Here is a 20,398-nt window from a genome sequence, read left to right on the forward strand (position 1 = left end):
CCCAGTTTCGGAAGAGAAAGAAACTGCCAGCTTATGAGTTGCAAGCTTATAGTCGAAGATGCTAGCAGCTATTTGCAGACACTACCAGAAAGTTTTAGAATTTTTTTTTTTGCTGCCTTGTACAAGTCTTGCATTAGGTTAAGCAACACAATATATTTCAAATGCTCAATACATTGCATAAAAGCAAGAAAAAGAATTAACACTTAATGTAGCTACCTGTCTGTTCACTTGCATTCTAGTTTTGTTATATTAGGCAGAATACACTGTACTTCTGAACTCAGCAGTTGTCTGAAGATCGCACACTGATTAATTTATTGTACTGGTCTGTTATTTTAAGTATGAATGCTGGCACCATTCTCCTGAGTTTTCAGGCCACTTCTTGATCCCCTAATCATGCCGACAGCCCTAATTCTCCTCTATTTATTTCACTGCCCTCAGAAAAAGAGTGTAATCTTCTCTCAGCATAAAGAAACAGCAAAAATAAAAGCTGTCTTTGTTATTTAAGATTTAACATGTGCAATTGTTCTGTTTGTTGGCATCAAATGAAGTGGCTTGCTTGGAACAATTAAGCAAGAATTGTATACAAATAGATGATTATTTCAATTTTGGCCCCTAAAATATTGATTTTGTCTCGAAACCAGTCCAAGAATCTAAGATGCTTTGAATTCCTCCTGAGAGTTACCAGTATAGCTAATGTACTTTTATCAGCTTACACCTAAAATGGGGAAAAACACAAATATCTTTATACCCATAGAAAACACACTTAGACTGCAATGAACTTGGCAGTAAAAATGCATATAACCCAGAGAATGCCGACTGGAAAGATTAAAAACCATTGCTAAGAATTAGTATTCCTTAGCTTTCAAACAGCCACACAGTAAGACAAACACATGCTCCATGTTTCGATGCAATCCTTTTACTTTCAATTAAGGAAAGATGCTTCCAGTATTTCCTCCTTAAGTGCCAAATTTGTATGTGGCTAGACAACTGCATTGATCACATGATGCATAGGAGTGTCCCTGCACTGAGGGGACAGCCTACTGTTAGAAGGTAAATAAATACAACTGTTAAAGGATACAGTAAGGAGCAGCTACTGACCTGATACACACTAGTTTCCAATACCTGTGACAGTAAAAAGTAATTTTGCTACAACTTATTCTGTTGTTAACAGGCAGGCTACGTTAACCACTTAATCACTTTCAATTACTGACATGAAAAGCAGAAGAGGTGCACAAAGTAGCCTTACCATGCTCTGCAAAATAACTATTGAAAAGACTTGACACTTACAGCAGACTAATACTTAACTTGCACAGTAACTGATATAGAAACGCTTTATGCATATAAGTACACAATGACAAGATTGATTTAATTAGAGGAATTCATAAAAGCATTTGTAAGGCATTGCAGTCTATGATCTATCCAAACAAAGTGTTTTAAAACTGTTTATAAGTTACCTATATAAAGGGAAGACTTGTGTTTTGGGACACTATCATCAATAAAAGCTGTCCCCAAAGTATATAGTGGAGTTCCTCCAACTCCCAGCAGCAGCTGTCCCAGGATAAAGATATACAGATAGTTGCGAAGTGAAGACTTTGTGCTGGCACTGCAAGTGAAGTTAGCAGAGCTTGTTCCTGGAATTTGACACGTGTCTGAAAGACAGAGACAGCAAGACTTTAGAATTCTGTTACCCAGCTCATCACAGTCCAACTGAAGAAAAACCTGTACTGAAAGCTAAACTATATATTAAGTGCTGTTAGCGCCAGGCTCCCATTTTAACCTTCAGGCCTACCAATATATCCAATATGACAGTGCCCTAACCTTCTATGATACCATATCACCCAAAAGAAATACTATCATGGTTTGTTTTTTGTTTCCTTACCAGGAAGGAAAGATGGATGAAATAGCCTTATTAAAATGTTTTGGCCTGTTGAAAGCACTGTTGACCAGATGTATGCAAGAAACTGTCAAATAGTCATTCAACAGGTTAGTGAATACTCCTAGGTAACAGACAGTTCATTTTGCTCTTGTACCTTATAATGATTCTGAGGAGCACTAACAACAAGTTCCATTCTTAAGTGACAGAGCAGCCTGAGGAAAGTTGGACTGATGGAGAAGAAAGTGCAGTCGTCAAAAGTCACAAGCAAAGATAATCATCCCTTCTCATACACTGTTTTGAGAAGTGTTTCCCCCCAAAAAACACCACACCACTATCTCTCATAGAGCACACACTGCCATATCTCCAGAGTGACAAGTTAATGTAAAGCCTCTGTACTTGTCCACACACACAGAAGGAAGCAGAGGTAGAACAGCCTAAGGTTGTGCCTACTCCTATAATGTTTGGCACTATGAGGAGGGAAAAGAGGAAGTGAAGACAGGGAGTATGTTTTCTCTTCTTCTTGCTATCATTACACTCTTAGTAGTACACAGTCCCAAGTGACAAGATCAAAAAGAGGAACATGATACTTTCCAGGTTTTTCCACAGAAGAGCATATAACCCTAAGGAAGAGGATAAACCCATCAGTTTGGTAGAAACAAGCCATACTGAGCAAACATATGAAAACTCCCTTCAGATCAGATGAGTAGACTGATTAATTCTCAATACTTTGCTACAAAACTATTGCATCATTTTTCTCAGGTCCTTTTACATTTGAGAAAACTTTTTACTTAAACAAAGGGCAAGTATGTCCACACTTCAGGCTCACAAGTCATAAAACACAAAGAAGTGCTTGCCACACAGCAGATATTTAGAGAACTGTCTACACTGATGCTATCATAAATGTATCCATGGGTTTATCAGGCCTTTCTCCAGAAGAAACATCACCATTGTGGTGGTGGAGTCATGCAGCACACAATAGGTGATTCAGTGCTGTTGCACAGAAACTGGCCAATGTAGAGTGATGGGAAAACTTCACTTCAAGAGAAGGAGTCATTAAAATTTTACCTCCTTTCCACTTAGGAACAGTCTTCATTTTAATGCTATACTGAAGGCACATCGGGAACATTTTATTATGAATCACTACTCTGAAAAGTAAAGGTTTTAGAGTATATTTTCCATTTATCGTCAATCTGCTTTCTTTAACAATATTCTTCTTTCCTGCAGGAAATTAAGTCTTAAATCAGGTTAACTTTGTACTACTTACATGCACGGCATCTAAAACTGACTATAGAAGGACACCACATCCTACAATATCTTGTTAACGTACACATATTCATGTACAGCACATATATAGAATATACCTGCAGTTATAAGTTAGCCTCTAATACCTATTGGGCAAGTCTAAACCAGCATTTAGCTAGTTATTTTATTGTACTACACATATAATACTATCTTGTTAAAATACACACATCAGAAAGCAAGTAATGCAGAGCAAGAAAATGCCATGAACAATGTTAAATATCAAAAGGGTAGCCTAATTGAGATCTAGAAATAGCTTCATGAAATAAGCAGGTTACATATGGTAAAGGCAATTGAACTCTGACAGACTGGTTCTTCATGAATCTCCGTCCCCACCCTCAATGTCTCAGTTCCTGTCAATCTAAAAGCCTGTGCCATTGTGTAACTAATTGACTATAGCCTCTCTCCTTCAGTTTTCTAGCTCTTCAATTTATATGCCCTAGGAAATTTATCCTAATGTTGAGATGAGAGAAGCTTATCACACTAGTTTGTTTTCAGAACCTCATAATCAGGTCTAACTACAAAATTAAGAGAACCATCAATATGCACTTTAACACAATTATAATCCTTTTATTTGCATCAGCTATCAGACCTCTTTTTTTTTTTTTTTAAAAAGAGTGGAGTCATGGCCCATATGTCATGTTTTCAAGAAACATTTTAAAAGCAATTTACCACAAAACTATGAGACTACTTTAAACCAGCATAAGTCAAAACTGCCATCAAACAACAGTTTACTCTACCTCAGCCATTCACGTCATCCTCTTCCTGTACCAGTCCAAGGTTTAAGCAGATTGGTAAAGTGACATAAGTTAAATCTAACCTGGATTAGATTCACAAGCCCATTTACTGCTGTAATAAGAATGGTGGAGAGAGAAGGCACTGGCTTTTACATGATCAAGAAATTCTAACTGAGATAAGCCAAGCCCTGGGAGAAGTTTAAGATGTGTGGCTGGCCATTTTTAACTACCTTTTCTCATTAAACTTATTTTCCCTTTATAAAGTCAGTGGATTAGACTTGCATTTTAAAGAGCAGAACTGCATTAAAGGCAACACCATCCAACAGACTTAGTCATTATAAACCTTCTTGCATGCTTTAATCTAACACATCTACCTGAATCCAAGTTATGTAAAGGCCAAAATACTCCCAAATATCTAACACAACATACTAGCCAAGAAGGTGGAACCAACTGTGAGATGCTTTAGCAATCACATTAATTAGAAGTAAGACAGGTCAAGACTAGTTTTACCCACATCTTAAACTGCAGCCAGTAGGTGTGGGGTTTTTTTGTCTTTTGGGGTCAGGGAATAGTTTAAAGAGAGTTGTGAGAAATAAAGAACAGCTTGCTTTCTATTCCTTTTTAAACTAAAAAATCTGTCCCCCTTTTAAGTCTTGAATGCAAAAGTCACTCAAAGCTTCAATGAACATGCTGAATGAAGACTAAGTTCTTAGTTTCTAAAGGCAGACACTACAGTATTACAGAACATCTAAATGGTATAGAGAAAGAGACCAAGCAGTGTAGAGAATAGCAGCATTAACCATTATTCGACTAATCAGATAGTCTCTTCAGAGAGCAAAACCAAGAGAAAAACCACAGACATACTGATGGTACAAAATAAAACAGTCACATTAGAGGCTGGCTTCACACATACTCTGTCACCATTAGTACCCAAATGCCACAGTCCTCTTCAATCTTTAATTGTCCTTGGCATGTTCTGGGAAGGCAGATCAATTAATGCCCTTCTGAGAAGATTCACTAACTCTCAGACCCTAAATGACTTATCCACCACCTGAGTTTCCGGTAGAACAGAGAACTGAAGAAAGGTGTTCAAGTCATTCACCCTCTTCTCAAGTCACACCACACACATTTCAACTCAAATGGCTACGACTTGTTATTAACAAGATAAACTAACTTGTTATTAACAAGATGGCTAAGATATATCTTTTTTCCAAAGACATCATTCACATCCTGTTACTGAATAGGCTCGTGGAATAATTGAGGTTGGTAGAGGCATCAGGGAGTCATGTAGTCCAACATCCTAATGCAAACAGTGTCAAAACTGAATGCAGACCAAGTTGCTCAGGACTTTACTCAGTAGGGTCTTAAAACCCCCCCAGAGATACAGACTGCACAGTTTTTCTGGGTAATCTGTTCCAATGCTTGACTGCCCTCACAATAAAGTTATCTTCTTGTCTCAAGTGAAAATCTACATTTCACAATTGCTGTGACAGACATCTTTTACAAATTTAAACATGTTTCAATAAGATCTGAGACAGAAGTTTAAAAGTACATTGCTTATAGCATCTGCAGTTTTTACAGTTCTCTGTACTGTCTACAGGTAGTCAAATACAGAATGGTTTCATTACAGACAAACCACTAGATGGAACTCCTGACTACAAATATCAGAGCCAGCTGAGACTGAAGACCCTACGTAACCTAAAAGAGTTATCAGAACAAATAGCTGGTTACCTCTACGTTACAAATTTGAGTCTGAAGCCTTTCTGGAGATTAGACAAGACATGCTTGCTGTGGATAAAAATTTTTGTAAATAGGTGGAGCATTGGTTAGCTACTCTTTCAATATGAAATAGATTAAACTATTTCTAAAGAGTGTTATTATGATAAATATTTCCAAGGGAATTGTTTTGTAGAGTAGGATATGTATATATTCAGAATAAAAGTAAATTAATATCAAGGTAAAACAGTAAGTTCCAGGAAGTCTGTAAGCCTTATACTGGAGGCTAGATGTATTTTGTATTCCGGACTAGTTCTATTAATTAACCTGGCAGCTATATTAAATATTGCACTGAACTATAGTTTGAAGTTGTCCTGCAGGTAAAACTCACTGTACTTACATATGAACATAAATAATCAAGTAACCAACTAGGAACTGTTCAAAAATAAGTTAGGTGGTAGATTTTAATACAAAGCATCAAATAAGAGTTTATTCCCGATACATTAAAATCTCTATAAACTACTCATCCAAACAAATAAGCAACAAGGAAGGTTTTTTGGGGTGTGGTGCTATTAAATTCTGCAACTAAATGTATAGCTAAAATGCTTCATCAACATCAGAACTAGCTAAACCAAACATGCAATAAAATCACATACTGTGGTTAACAGTTAAAAGATGCCATTGCACAGCACCTGCAGATTTACATAAAGTCTGTCACGGTGCAGACATTCCCTGCGCTCTGTAGTCACTTATCTTTGATAGTGTTTTTTTTAAGTCAGCTTAAGTCCTTAATCTGCTCACCACAGTTGCAGCAAAAGTACCTGCATTACAGCAGTCAAAACAGCATGAATTCAGTCACCTTACAGTGCCATGGAGAAGAAAGCACACATACCATTTAAAATTTTCCGTACAGCCTTTAGATTTCAAAAGTCCATGTAGATACCTTATGAGGTATCTCATAAGGTATCTACACCTACAGCGTCTTTAATGGCAGATGTTTCATCAAACAGGAATAGATCCTTTGATATTTCAACCAAAATTGGTAGGAGGGTGAGAGATCAGCTGCAATAGTTGGCCATCTCCCTTCATACTCCCACCCTGTCTGTATCTTATTTCAATTAAAAAATGTACAATCACATTGGAACTTTCCTTGTATTAAGTTCAGCTTCCCTTCCATACTAGTGAAGTAGTGAGGGTAATACTGAAACTGAAATTATAGAGAAATGGGACTGTAATAGAGCCAGGAGCAAGTAAGCTGTTGCCCCTCTATTAAGGGGTAACAAGTAATCATCTGCTCATAGCCTCCAAACACTGAAGAGTTTTTCCTTTTGGCCTTGTTCACTTAACTTCTGCCTTATTAGATGGGGAACAATAGCTGAAAGTTATTTAACTAATGGTCAATGTCTGGACACCTCATGGAAGTGTGTGACATGATTAACACAAAAAAAAATAATTTGAGAATCAACAACCTGGAGACTGAGAACCTTCCATCAGATTGCTTAATAGCTACTGATTTTTTTTTAGCAAGCACTCTAATATCCTTAATCCTTGAAGGCATAAATCTGATTAAACACTGCAATAACAATTAAGACAATCCTAAAAGATTAATTCATCCTGCTTTAAACATACCTGGATGTTTCTTTATTAGTTACAGGTGTGCCAGTAACTTGAGATGCAAATAGTTGGCATTAAGCACACTGCACTTAAAGTCTTTTTTTATGAGAAAAGATATACAAGATCTGATAGCTGGCTGCTCCCACAATTTCAGCACTGCTTTGTTCAGTATAGTTCAGTACTGCTTGCTCCCTCTTTATTTCAAAGCAACCCACAAGTTTTAATCAACATTTTAGAAGAACTTAGTGAAACCTGTTAATGAATTACTCAAGATGCCTTTAATAGTTCAAAACCCAAGAGAACTGCAACATGTAGTCACCTTTCAACAAGACAGTAAGTCTAACAGCTTGCTTTTAACATTTATTCTACACCACTGACCTACCTTGCATTTCTATTCACAAAGAAATGCCAGATCATTTTTTACTCAAAGTGAATTTTAATTGCATTCATCAATGCAAGTCAAAAAGCATTTTATTCAAATGTTGCTTATGAGCAAGAACTGATATTGACACTGAGATCTCTTCTGAAAAAGAAAGTTCACTGTGCAGAGACAACTCTTTAGCCTATGGATTTCACAGAATCATTTTTTTTTCAGTGTTAGAGATAATACTCTATTCTTTAGGATTGACATATTGACTATCTTGTGCCAAATTAAGAGTTGCACCAAGTCACTACAGAGATTTTTTTTTTTTTAATAATTTTCAAGACATAAGGATAAGCTTACCTTCAAGTTTAGCTCCATAGTGGTATTTTCCACTACTGAAGTGTGGTAAGGAAAACATAAGTGAGCCCAATCCTAGCATAAATGCTGAGAAAGCAAGCCATCGTGGTTTGTGCCCTCTTTCTCCAAAGAACGATACAAACAGTGACAATATACAAAAAGCAATGTCATAGCTTGCAGAGATTAAGCCAGTGAGGGAACTGTTCAACTCATAACGCTTCTCAATTGTTGAAATACTAATGTTAATCAGGCCATTTACCACAATACCTGCAAAAAAAAAAAGGAGATAATTAGTCAAAGGTACTTTAATTTGATAGAGTTGCAAGGATAAACTTACCATTGTGTGATGGAAGGGTTAAAATGAATATATTTATAAAGCTATATTTTAAGGTATTTATTAGCTTTAAAATCCAGGTATATAGTGGATTGATACAGTGCCAACTTAAGCCAGCCAAACTGCACAGGACCTATTCAATTTTGTTCTCTCCTGTGGGCGTTTGAAGATTCAAAACTCAAGTATTAAGCCAGTGAAATACCATGCCTCAAACTCTTTTCATGTATTAAGGTTTCAGATTCAATTTGAAGCACAGAGAGATTTCAACAGAATGCATTACAGTGTCATAAAATTAAAAGAAATTAGTACAAATTAAAATTACATTTTAATTTTAAAAATGTACAAATTAAAAGAAAATTAGTCAAGGTTATGACTTGGATTAGAATACAAGCTACAACTGAAGCAAGTTCAGGACATAGCTTTCAAATCATGATTGTCAAACAAACATCATTTCCTCCCTGCCATCACAAAGGGAAGATACAAGAAGGCTTTTGAACAGACATCCTTCCCTATAATACAAAAAAGTGTAAAGCTATTTAAAAATATTTTGCAACTGTTTCAGAGCAACTGAGAAAAAAGTTTTCCCTCTGAATCCTGAAGTTCCCTGAAGCAGAAGTATCAGACAACCTGGAGAAAAGGCCTTGCATGAGCTGCCATACTTAGGCACAGGTGAACTCCAAAAAACTGATCCAGAAGTAGAAGTAAGCTGCCATCCAGAAGTGCAACTACACAGGCTGAACTTCAACAGATCTGCCTGGAGTGCTCTACATATTAAAAAAACTACTCCAAATCTGTGATCAACCAGCTGTTTTCTTATCAGTGCAATCCCCACCATAACTAAACACTTCAGCTTTCTATAAGGAGGCAGCTCTTGGCACAGTTTTGATTTTCTAATACCCTACTACAGCCTCTTTAAGGATGACTATTTCACCTGTCAGTCTGACCACCACACTTAAAATCATATGGGATTAACAGAAGTATTCAGGTGTTACTCCACCACCATTATTTATACATTTGGCAGCTTTCTTCTTAAGGAGCATTGACCAAAGAACAATACTAGCATGAAGGAATGAACAAACAAGTTTTTCCCATTTGCCAACACTTCAAACATTTACTAAGGCCTTAAAACATTCACATGAAGTAGGTGTGCTATGTGGCAACTTGACTACAGAACTAGAAGACATTATATTTTACCTGTAGTTTAAGTTGCCACCTTTAATTTACATCCTAAAGGACATAACACATTGCAGTTAATTTTACTGGATAATTAGATTTCATCTGTAAAAATGTACATGTGATCACTGGCAGCATAACTTCTGCAATGCCATCACCTAGGATTAAGTCTCACTGAAGTTTCTTCAGGAAAGATAGAACCTGGCTGATACTAACTTGATCTGAAAAACAAATCCCACAAGGACATCTCAACACTTAAATACTAGTACAGAAATTATTTTTTAACTATTCTCATGCAAAAAACTTATTGTCCTGCCACATTTGTTAGAAGTTGAGGTACAGTGTGTACTGACTCACAAAATTAATCATAAACCAGTTTAATTTGCTCTAATGAAAAACAAGTGTATTTTTTCTTCATCCATTTAAAAAAAACATGCTTTACAGTTGTTCTAAGTATGGTGGCTTTATAACAGTGGTTTGCAGACACCCAATTAAAAAAGAAAAAAAAACAAAAATACTGAAAACGTCCTTCCAGTAACAACTCTAATCGGGGTATAAAACAGTAGTGCTATCCAAAGTTTTCAGACAGATTAGACTGGACCAGTCTCAAACAGTGGTTCTGTTTTGTTTAATAAAATTTTTTACTGACATGAGGAATAAACAGTCCTTCTTGTACTCAAAATAGTGAGGTAACTTCTACCTTGTTTGCTACTGCAGCATATCCAGTTATTGTATTACAAGATGCAGTCATACATTTATGCAACTCTCAGTGCCATACAGAAAGCAGGTATTAGTCATGCACTCGCATTCTACACAAAGAAGTATTTTCTATTCTGGAAATACAGGTTTCACATGTACTTGAAACAGAAACAGCCAGAAATGAAGAGTTAAGTTTCACCTGGAATCTTCTGAGAAGCTGAAATACAACAAATCAGGTGCTAATGTTAACAATAACCTCTTTTCTAGGGCAGCCAGAAAATAACCTAATAAATACATGCCTTCAGTTAAACACACACACACAAAAATCTACATACATGTACCAGGTCACTGCAGATAACTACCTACTATGTTCACTCATTGTGTAAAAAGTCTAGTGTAACAACTTAACATACATTCATTATTCTTCAGCGCATTAGAAAATAAACTTTCCTAGAAGTACATTAGCATTAGCAAGTTTTAGAGAGATATTTTGTCTTCCTCGGTGATGGTTTCTGTAATTTGGAGCGTAAATTAATAATTAGACCCAAAGCTAGAGTATAGTAGTAGCTCGCATAATTTCAAAATCCCAGTTGTGTTTTGTGTGCTTTTATCTAAACTCTGAAGCTGCAAGATGTGAATATTTTTGCAAAAAGTTTCACATGCAGCACTGAATTTCTTGTCTGAAAGTGATTCTTGTTTTTTCTGCATGTCAAAAAGAGTTGCAACTTGAGAATTCAGTGCCCGATTTCCTTTCTACAATGTAGCCAAAGGAAAGGTACTTGTTCAGAAAATCCAGATAACACATGGTGAAGAATGCCACAAGGTCTGTAATAGACATGCCTACCACAGCTTTCAAAACAAGCATCAGAAGTTTCCTTACATTAAGGCCCTAAATCTGAACTAGATTAGATAGGGCCCTCTCTGAGGTCCGGCATACCTCTACAGTTAGATAACAGGACCAAGACCTGGTTAAGTGGCACAACCAATACCCATAGCATCCTAAGGGGACAGAGATTCTTATAATACAACACTGTTTTATGATTAGGAACCTACCCACACTACTAATAAGAGATAAAATTTAAATGATACTGAATTCATTATTCAGCTGAGCAGATGATCAAATCAGCACAGCAAACTGGATTTTAAGAAATATTGCTATAGCAAATTTAGAAGTGCTGGAAATATCCAAGATGCTTTGTCTAGTGTAATATAATATGAAACTTTTCAGTGTCACATTCAGGACATTTTTCATTGCCTATCCATATTCCTAAGCTACAAAAATATACATGCATGATCTAAAAGTCTTCTACTACTCAGCTGCCATTGAAATCTGCTATGTAAGAAGTTCTTCCACTGCTCCCTTTCTTTTTACTATGTTAGAGAAAATAAATTTGAGCTAACAGCAGGACAACTGCAACAGTAATCACCTCCTGGTCCTACCAGCTGTAGCATGACCTTTCAAATACAAGCAAGGAACAACAGGCTCTGCCCAAAACACTCTAGATACTTCTTTTCTAACACAGCATGCATATGCTAAGAAAAGATCAGATTCTAAACAGGTTGAAATCAGAAAGAGTTCATGGAAACACGTACCGAGAGACACTAGTTCTTCTAAGCATATCTTCTAAGGATTTCCAAGCAACACAAATAGCAGTCAGATTCTTCTAGCTTTTAAGCAGAACCTCCTGCTCAGTTCTCCTCAGACCATCCCAGTTACCTCAGTGTGGTTCCAGGCAGGAACACAGCCATCCATATCCCACATGTCTTCAGCATAGGCTGCCTGCTCTTTTAGCACTGAATCTCTTCTACATCTCCTCCCACCCCTCTACAGCAGTCTCATTCTTTATAAGGAAGAAGGATGAGCTTTAAAGCATCATAATTCTTCAGGAAACACAATTTTCTTTTCTAGCTAGTCCAATAAAGTTGAAGGGTTCTGAACATTAATCCATTTAGCTCCATTAATCCAAGTAGCTCCATTTGATGGACAAATACCTAAGCTTTATAAACTTCAAGTTTGTACATTTGGTACACTAATGCTTCCCCTCCCCCTGAGCCATTATTACTACTTTCTAAGCCTAAAGCTTGCCAAGGCCCTAACAAATATTGTTACAGAAAAAAAACCAAAAATATGGACAAGAACATGTGAAGCTGAACAACAGAAATTAAAAGCAAGCTAAACTTCAGGTTCCCCCCAAGATTAAGTTAAGCCATTAGTTAAGAGTTCAAAAGATGGCTGCACTAGGATCCACACAACAAAACCAGATGTTTTTAAAGCCATCTTAATTATTCAAAGTCCCACCCAACCATGCCAAGGTACTTTTTTAATTGGTAGACAGGTAACAAAGTACATGCTAGGGCACTACAGTTTTGTCTATTGGTTTATATGGTGTGTTTTATTCCCTGGCTCATATGTCTCAACCTGTGAGGCACATATGGAGCACTACTTCCCTGTGAGCAATGGGGATGAAGACAAGATATACAGACAAGAACATGAAGCACAGAGCTGATAGGACCATGGACTCAGCAGTGGTCAAAAAAGGTAGGTGGGAAAAGAAGAAAAGGAGGAACAGAGTGAAGTACAGAGAGTAATACTGTATGAGCAACTTCCCTATCCAAGGCACTAGGGTACTTTCTTCCCCTAGTGAAGCCACTACTGTGACTTTCCAGCAACAGCCCCAGACTCAGGCAGCTGGAGGAACCCTGCCTCCCCTCACCTTCTGCCCAAATCACCATCACTCTTCCCCTGCCTTCCCCAGCCCAGGCTCCCACCTCGCTTCCCCCACAGCTCCAGGATGGAGAGCGAGATGTGCCCAGAGCAGCAGAAGGCCTGCAGAGGCCAGGTCCCACGGGGAAGATGAAAAGGAGAGCTGCAGGCCTGCGGCTCAGGGAAAGGTGGCAGGGGTGGGTTACCTTGGAAGATAGCCAGGAGGCTGTAGGCAGCCAGGTAGCCCTCAGGGTTGTTGCAGAGCTGCAGTGCCGCAGGGGCGCAGCGGCCCCACCCGCAGGGCCCCTCCTCAGCCTCAGCTGCCGGGACGCCGGCACCTGCCCCGTCGGGGCTCTGCTGGCGCTGGCGGCCGAGGTCGGGGCTAGGTGGCTCAAACACCGGGTTCGCGATACCGCCAACCCTCATGGCGCTAAGAAGCTGCTTCCCGGCCCCGGCTACGAGCAACAACTGGCGCAACGCTGCGCTAAATACCGCGAGGGCGGGCCCGCCCCGACGGGGGCAGGTGGTGGCGCTTTCCCCCTCCTGCCGAGGAGGGTGGCCCGGCCCGGCCCCGCCCCGCCGCGGGCCGTCTTCCACGGTTCCCGTCGCCCGGCGAGACCCCTGCGTCGATGGTGTCGCCTCTGAGCCCACGCCGGGGAACAGGCGGCAGTGGCCGCTGCCGCTGTCTCACCGCCCGCCCCCCGCACCTGCCCCTCGGCTGCTCGGTGAAACGGCCTGCAGCCCCGCCGGGCCGTGGCCCGAGTCTCTTCTGCCGGCCGGGCCAGTCCACATCGGCGCCGTGCTCTCCCTGAAGGAAGATGCCCTGCACCGGGAGCCACGTAACGTTAATAGCAGCGATTAACATTAACGTCGGGCGGATCAGCCTGGGGTGCGGTGAGGGCTGATTCACCGGTGTTTTGTTTCAAGTTAATGCGGCCAGATCAAGTTCTGCTTTAAACTTCCAGTTAGCGACTGGTGGGAGCGTGCCGCGGCGCCCACCGGCCGCGAGGCAGAACCACATACAGCAGGCGTGGGGACGTAACGCGGTGGTCAGCGAATGCGAGTGGCACATACCCAGCAGCGGCAGCAAAAATGGCACATCGGTTTTATCTAGCACCGTTCGCTCTGGGGAAAAAAAAAATCAAGCACCTGAAAAAAGTCCTCATGAACATTTCTTCTGAGAAACCAAAAAATTCAAAATGTTCTTTATTAAGTGTTGGGAAAAGTGAAAGGGATGTTTTTCCAGATACGGTACTTTCCCACGTTAGGCAAGTGAGTTGGCACCTGACCCACTTGGGTGTGGAAACCCATCTCCAACAAAAAAAACCCTGGACGTTTGCAAATGTCATCCTTTGGAAATATTATTCCCCTACTATACCACAGAAAGTTTCCACCTGCAGGACCTTCCAGTCATTGAACAAGTTATTCAGTTGCAGACATCAACCATGAGAATTTGTCAAGTGTACAAGGAAGTACCAAGCTTGTTTGCATATAGTGGGAATTACTTTACTCATCTGCACAAGAACAACTGGGAAGGAGTCCAGGGATCAATTAACTGTCACCACTGGTGTTAATCTCTGGGCAGTACAGGTTTGTCCTGAAGAGTCCTTCCCCTTTCAAGAGTCCAAAACATTTTAGAAACAAGAGAAATAAGACTGAAACTGGAGACATCAGCAGTGGCTTTGGTTTCACAGTGAAAGCCAGAGCACCCTCCTGAATTCTCAACCATCTTCTCTTCCGCTGGTGTCACAGCCTTTCAGAGAGAAGCACACATTTTCAAGTATTCAGCAGCAGCACAGAAACTGGAGCTGGAGATGATCTTCTGAAGAAAAAAAAAACAAACCAGGAGGTTAGAGAAGAGACTATGTGCCTGAATTTGTATAGATAAAGTGCAGATGAGAAATCAGCAGCTCCTGCTGCTGCTGCAGCTTGCAGGGGCAGTGGGTAGTGGCTGGAGCTGGAGGGCCATGGGATTCCCTGGCAATTGGGCCTCCTGCACCCTCCACCTCGGCCACCTCGGGGTCCCTCACAGGCACTGCCCCAGTCCCACAGCCAGCAGTGACCTTCCCAAGCCCACAGGAGCTCAGGTAGCTGCTCCCCAGGGAAGCATTCCTCTGCTAGTCACTGATGGCCCCCAAACCCAGAAATCAGCTTACTATTATTTCAGGATATAGTCTGGAATGGTTTTTCCTCAACTGGTTATCAAGATATATCACAGTTTAACAGCCTCTTGAGAGGTCTAAGGATGTGCCTAAACCAAATGGCACAGTAACCGGTTTCAGGAATACCATATTAGTAAAGTCTGCTTTTGCCTGTATTTGTTTGCATTTTATTTTTTTTTCTTCCCCCTAATTAAAATAAAATAGGACATGTAATTTGAAATAATATCCTCATCTTTGTTAGAGTGCCTACATGCTACAGTAGTAAGAACAATCCACAAAATTGCTAAATTATTATACTGCTTATGAGACATAAAAACCTCCCCTGATCTACGAGGCCAGCTAAGTTTATTGTTATCTTCATTTAGTTGTTACCCTCCCAGCTGATGGTTTTGGTTTTATCATCACAGGAAGGTGACAGAAAGGAAGGGAAAAAGAGAAGTGAGTGGAGCTCGCTATGAAAAATAGTGTGTTTAGCTGAAGCCAACAGCATTTTTAAGAAAATTGGGGAGGTAGCATTGTAGTGTCTGGTCTAGGCTTAGTCTGGGAATTAAATACGGACTTGAATAATCCAGGGAATTAAATAGGAGTGAACTCTCAAGAGTTTATACCATGCTAATAGAATACAGAGTTTAGGAGAAAGCCACAGGGATAGGGAGAGAGAGAGGGAATAAAATATGATTCTATGTTATGTTGCCTGAGTGATACTGTTGTTCCTCAACAGGCAATTTATAGAGAAATGCAGTAGATCCAACCAGCTTTTATAAACTGCTTTAATATGAGACATTACTTAAAGCTATTAAAGAAGTTTAAATTCCTGACATTCAAGACTGGGATACACAACCTACCTGAAAATGGCAAAATACAACTGGTTTCTAGGAAGGTATCTAGAGGGCTCAGATAAAAATGGTAATAGACTGTGAGGTGAATAATCTGTTGGACTAGATGGAGGTTGCTCGTGGAGAAGGCAAACATGACCTATAATTTACGTGTGTATTACTATTAGAGCTAATGGAGATCTGCTAAAGTTGTTCTACAAGCTGCTATCCCCATACTGTATATCCTCCTTGGATCCTCAACTTCCCAGAAATCACTTTTAAAGGAGAAAATGTGCAGAAAGATTACTAGAGAAGTTTATTTTCCAACAGAGAATTGAAAGAAACAGGCTTGTTCAATCTGGCAAAGTGAAGTGCTCCATGAAATGATAAGCAACCATAAGAAGGACAAAAAGCAACAGAAAATTTTAAAATTTAGAAAATTTTAGAGCAAAATGAGCAAACTGACCATAATTAATTTTCTCTTAGAAGTTATAAGGCTTTTAATCTTCAGTAGAAGAGAGTTTTGGAACAAACTTCTCATGGATTTAGTGAATTCTAAAGCTTTAGATGGATCTTCAAATTATGACTAGGATAAGGACATGAGAACTGATTAACTAGGAGGTCTTTTTCTGATCCACAGTTCCTGTGAAGTGGGAATGGGAAGCTATATTCTAGGAAAAAACTGATGGTTAACTCAGAAGAATATAATCAAATTCATACTGGAATACCTTGCAGAGAGACAAACAATTATTTTAAAGAAAAAAATGATAATTTTGTGGAAGGATTATAAAATGTAGCCACCTTCTAACTTCACAGTACTATATTTGATCAGCTACAGCTTCTGCAGGTTCGTAAGTTGTAGGAGTTCTCCTGTTGTGTGGTATCATGGTGTGACACATTTTTGATCAGACATAAACCCACCACAGGAATGCTAGATAAGACCTGTGGATTTGTTTAAGAAATAGAGTTGCATTTTAAAATGTCTGAGAACTGCCATTCTCTGAATTGAGAAAGTGATTGAGTTTTTGCCATCAGATAAGGCAAAAAAAATGCATATTTAAAACATTTTTTTCCAAGCATCTCAAAGCCATCCCCTTTCATTTAAAGGCCAAGTGGTGCACAGACCCACTCTCACCTTGTAAAAAGATTATCTCCCAGAAATATGGCACAACATTTTGTCGGTACAATACTCCCTTTGACTCTACCAGCTATAAAATAAGATGCAAAGTAGATTACCTGTGATCCTTACAACACATTTTCCAGGCAGTTTTTCAGTGTTTGCTGAATGTTTCAGATGTCAGATTCCTCCACAATTTTATTTCTGATACTTTGGCACTCTGAATAAAATCCTTCTCCTCTGTGGATTATTTTCTCTCTACTGTGGTAGCTCTCTCCACATAATTTTCTGTTATTTGGCCTAGGTCAGAATTCACTCAAAGGAAGTTGTGAAAAAACAGTGCTAACTTTTTAAATGAAGAATCTTCCTTTGTGTCTGCTTTTTTTCCAGTGAAGAAAAGCCTTGGGTCTTGAATTTGTATCTACTTTATGGTATTTAAAGATGCAGTTCACACCTCTACCAGGTATATTTCTCTGTTTTGAAGAGGCATGTGGATTGGGATATGTTAGCACCCAGAGAGAGTCATAATAGGGTAGAAATTAGCCTGCTTGCTTGGCTTGCAGAACCAGGAATTTAATACATTAGTTATCTTTTCTCTTGACTGTCTTCATTGTTTCATATTTCTAGTAAAAACTTAATTCTGTTTAAGTCCAGATGATGTGTTTGTTTTGGAAACAATGTAAAATCAGCATTTTTATTGTCTCTGTGTATTTTTCTAGTTATGCAAAAATGATTTGGTTTTGTTTCTTTTTAAACACATTTATTCTTTTTAAAGTGAACAAACCAAAGCTACAGCTGTGTACTCTTCTGCTGTAGGATCTGAACTAGCTCAAGGTATCTCTAAATTACATTGTGCCTCAGGGCAGCCATGTGCTTCTGCCAACACAGCATTAACCTCTCTGCTTGTTTAGGGTCTTTATCTATATTAGTTAAAGTAATGTAGCTCTTAATCTGCCCTGTGTCCAATTCTGCCACCAGTATAGGCCCAAGGAAGCAACATCAACTTTTTCCCTGTTTTGAATATATGGCAAAGGAGACATTTTCTTGAATGATTATATTTAGACATTAGTAATGGATCTTCTGTTCTTACTTTTGTGTCATTTTCATCTGTAGAAGTCCAACCAATTTATCCTGCAGTGAAATATATTTAAGTGTATGCAGGTTTGTTTACTTGGTTAGTGATAGTAAAGGGGTTAAACTAATATCCTACAATTAATTCCTATAGTTATTCCCATCATTTGTTAAACTGTCTAATGAATATGCCTCAATGTGAAAACTCAAGGCATCTGCTATTTTTATCTCAATGCTGTAATCTTTTACTTCTAACCAAACCTTGCCTGTTTTCTGTAAACTTTATGTTCTTTGAGCTGTAAACTTATACAGAGCTATTGTGACAAATCCCTTACCACAGTCATTGATTTTTCACATAGATTTTCCATGGATTGTTTTCTACTCTACCCTTCTAATCTAATGTGTAGATGAATAGAGAAGAACTAATTATTCCATTTCTTTTCAGAAACACTAGTTTCAGTGTTTTCTAGAACTGGGCAGTCTCTTCTGTTTTCTTTCTGCTTGGTTCCTGGTTTGAACAAAAACAAGCAAAATTTGATCTGGCTCATAGTTTGCTCAATAGCAAATACATGACCTCTAGTGGTAGGCAGTTAATAATGATTTATGATGTAAAGTAAGTTCTGCATATAGAGAGTAGGAACAGGTGAATCTGCAAAATTTCTCTCTTAAATGCTATGCTTAGCATGATGGCAACTCCTTTTTTTTTAGCAGTGAATTTAATCTATTTCTAATATTCATATGGCAGGTGAAAATGCACACCCCCTCTATGTTCATTCTGCTTCACTGGCTCCATCCTCAGATCCCTTCTACTCAGCACTGGTGAGGCCACACCTGGAGTAGTGTGTCCAGTTCTCCCCAGAACAAGAGAGAAATTGAGCTAATGGAGAGTCCAGCGAAGGGCTGGTACAATGGTGAAGGGACTGGAGCATCTCTCCTATGAGGAAAGGCTGAGAGAGCTGGGACTGTTCAGCCTGGAGGAGAGAAGGATCAGGGGCAGGGGGAGAATCTCATCAATGTCTATAAATACCTGAAGGGTGGGTACAAAGAAGACGGAGCCAGGCTCTTTTCAGTGGTGCCCACTGACAGGGCCAGAGGCAGTGGGCACAAACTGAAGCACAGGAGGTGCCATCAGAACATCAGGAAACATTTTTTCACTGTGAGGGTGACCGAGCACTGGGGCAGGTTGCCCAGAGAGGTTGTGGAGCCTCCATCCTTGGACATATTCTAAAACCACCTGGATATGGTCTTGGGCACCTGGCTGTAGGTGCTGCTTAAGCAGGCGGTTAGACAAGATGACTTCCAGAGGTCCTTGCCAACCTCAACCACTCTGTGATTCTGTGATCTGTCACAAAAAAGATTTCAGTAGCAGAAAAAAAGTGCCTTTTTGTGGTGGGATGGTATAATTCTCTCCTGTCACAGTTTTAGTTACTCTTGATTTCACCTCTTTACTAACAGAGAACACTGCTATGAATGTGCATCTAGAAAGAGATTATATCAATTCTCTCCATTTGGGATTTAAAAAAAATCCCTGAAAGAAATCTGTACAGAAAGAAACTTGCTAGTATGTTAGAGATGCCACTGCAAAAGAAGTCCAATCAATATTAAAGCTGTACAGTCTGTATAGTTAAAGTTTAAAAAATATGTGACAAAATAATATGATTTTTAGATTTGGGCAGTTTTATTGCAATACTTGATGTCTCCTGTCTTAAAAACTGACAGAATAGATACCTGAATTTTCTCAGGAATCTCAGATTTTTCTGAGAAAAGGATGTTTTCAGTTTTAGAAAATCCATTGTGTTTTAAGGGATGGATCAATTGATACAACATTCTTTGCAATTCAAGTGATCAAGATTATATGGGTCTTGTAGCACTTTTGCAAATTATAGCCACACAGTGCATGAACAAGGCTCCTTATCAGCTAGATAATTCTGCCAGGTATATCTATCAGGTATATAGTCAGATAAATATGTAAATCCTGAATTTGTTGCTTTGATTTTCAGAAGTGTCTTAATGTCAAAAATTTCAAGCTGTTCTAGCCTTTTACAGGAAATTTTTACCACTAAGTGTAATAAAACTGAAATTACACAATTCTGCTCCATGTTTTTATTGGTGCAGCATAAACTTGCCCAGGGTTTTTGAAGGATTTTCCCTCTTTCTAAAGATATAAAACTTCTGTTTGTTTAGGAGACTTAAGTCTGATTTCATTCACTAACTATTATCCTCCTGGCCAAAAATAATGTTTCTGTGAATGATTCTTGGACAGCTCAAACTACTTTATAGAGACAACACATCAGGAATTTTCTGGCAAATCTGGTGTCATCATAACTTGTCCTTGCTATGATTCCATTATTTTTGCTACT

General features: G+C 39.0%; 1 protein-coding gene across 1 annotated transcript in view; it reads right to left on the reverse strand.

Annotated features, from left to right (window-relative positions):
- Positions 1 to 13,299, reverse strand: part of SLCO4C1 (solute carrier organic anion transporter family member 4C1) — a 32,235-nt gene extending 18,936 nt beyond the window's left edge. Inside the window, exons 1-3 of the mRNA XM_075527462.1 lie at positions 13,080 to 13,299; positions 7,967 to 8,230; positions 1,455 to 1,649 (exon numbers count right to left, since the gene is read on the reverse strand). Of these exons, the coding sequence (XP_075383577.1) occupies positions 1,455 to 1,649; positions 7,967 to 8,230; positions 13,080 to 13,299 (679 nt within the window). The remainder of the gene's footprint in view (positions 1 to 1,454; positions 1,650 to 7,966; positions 8,231 to 13,079) is intronic.
- Positions 13,300 to 20,398: the final 7,099 nt, after the last annotated feature.

The sequence above is a fragment of the Mycteria americana genome, chromosome Z, assembly GCF_035582795.1.
Source record: "Mycteria americana isolate JAX WOST 10 ecotype Jacksonville Zoo and Gardens chromosome Z, USCA_MyAme_1.0, whole genome shotgun sequence".
Lineage (NCBI taxonomy): Eukaryota > Metazoa > Chordata > Aves > Ciconiiformes > Ciconiidae > Mycteria > Mycteria americana.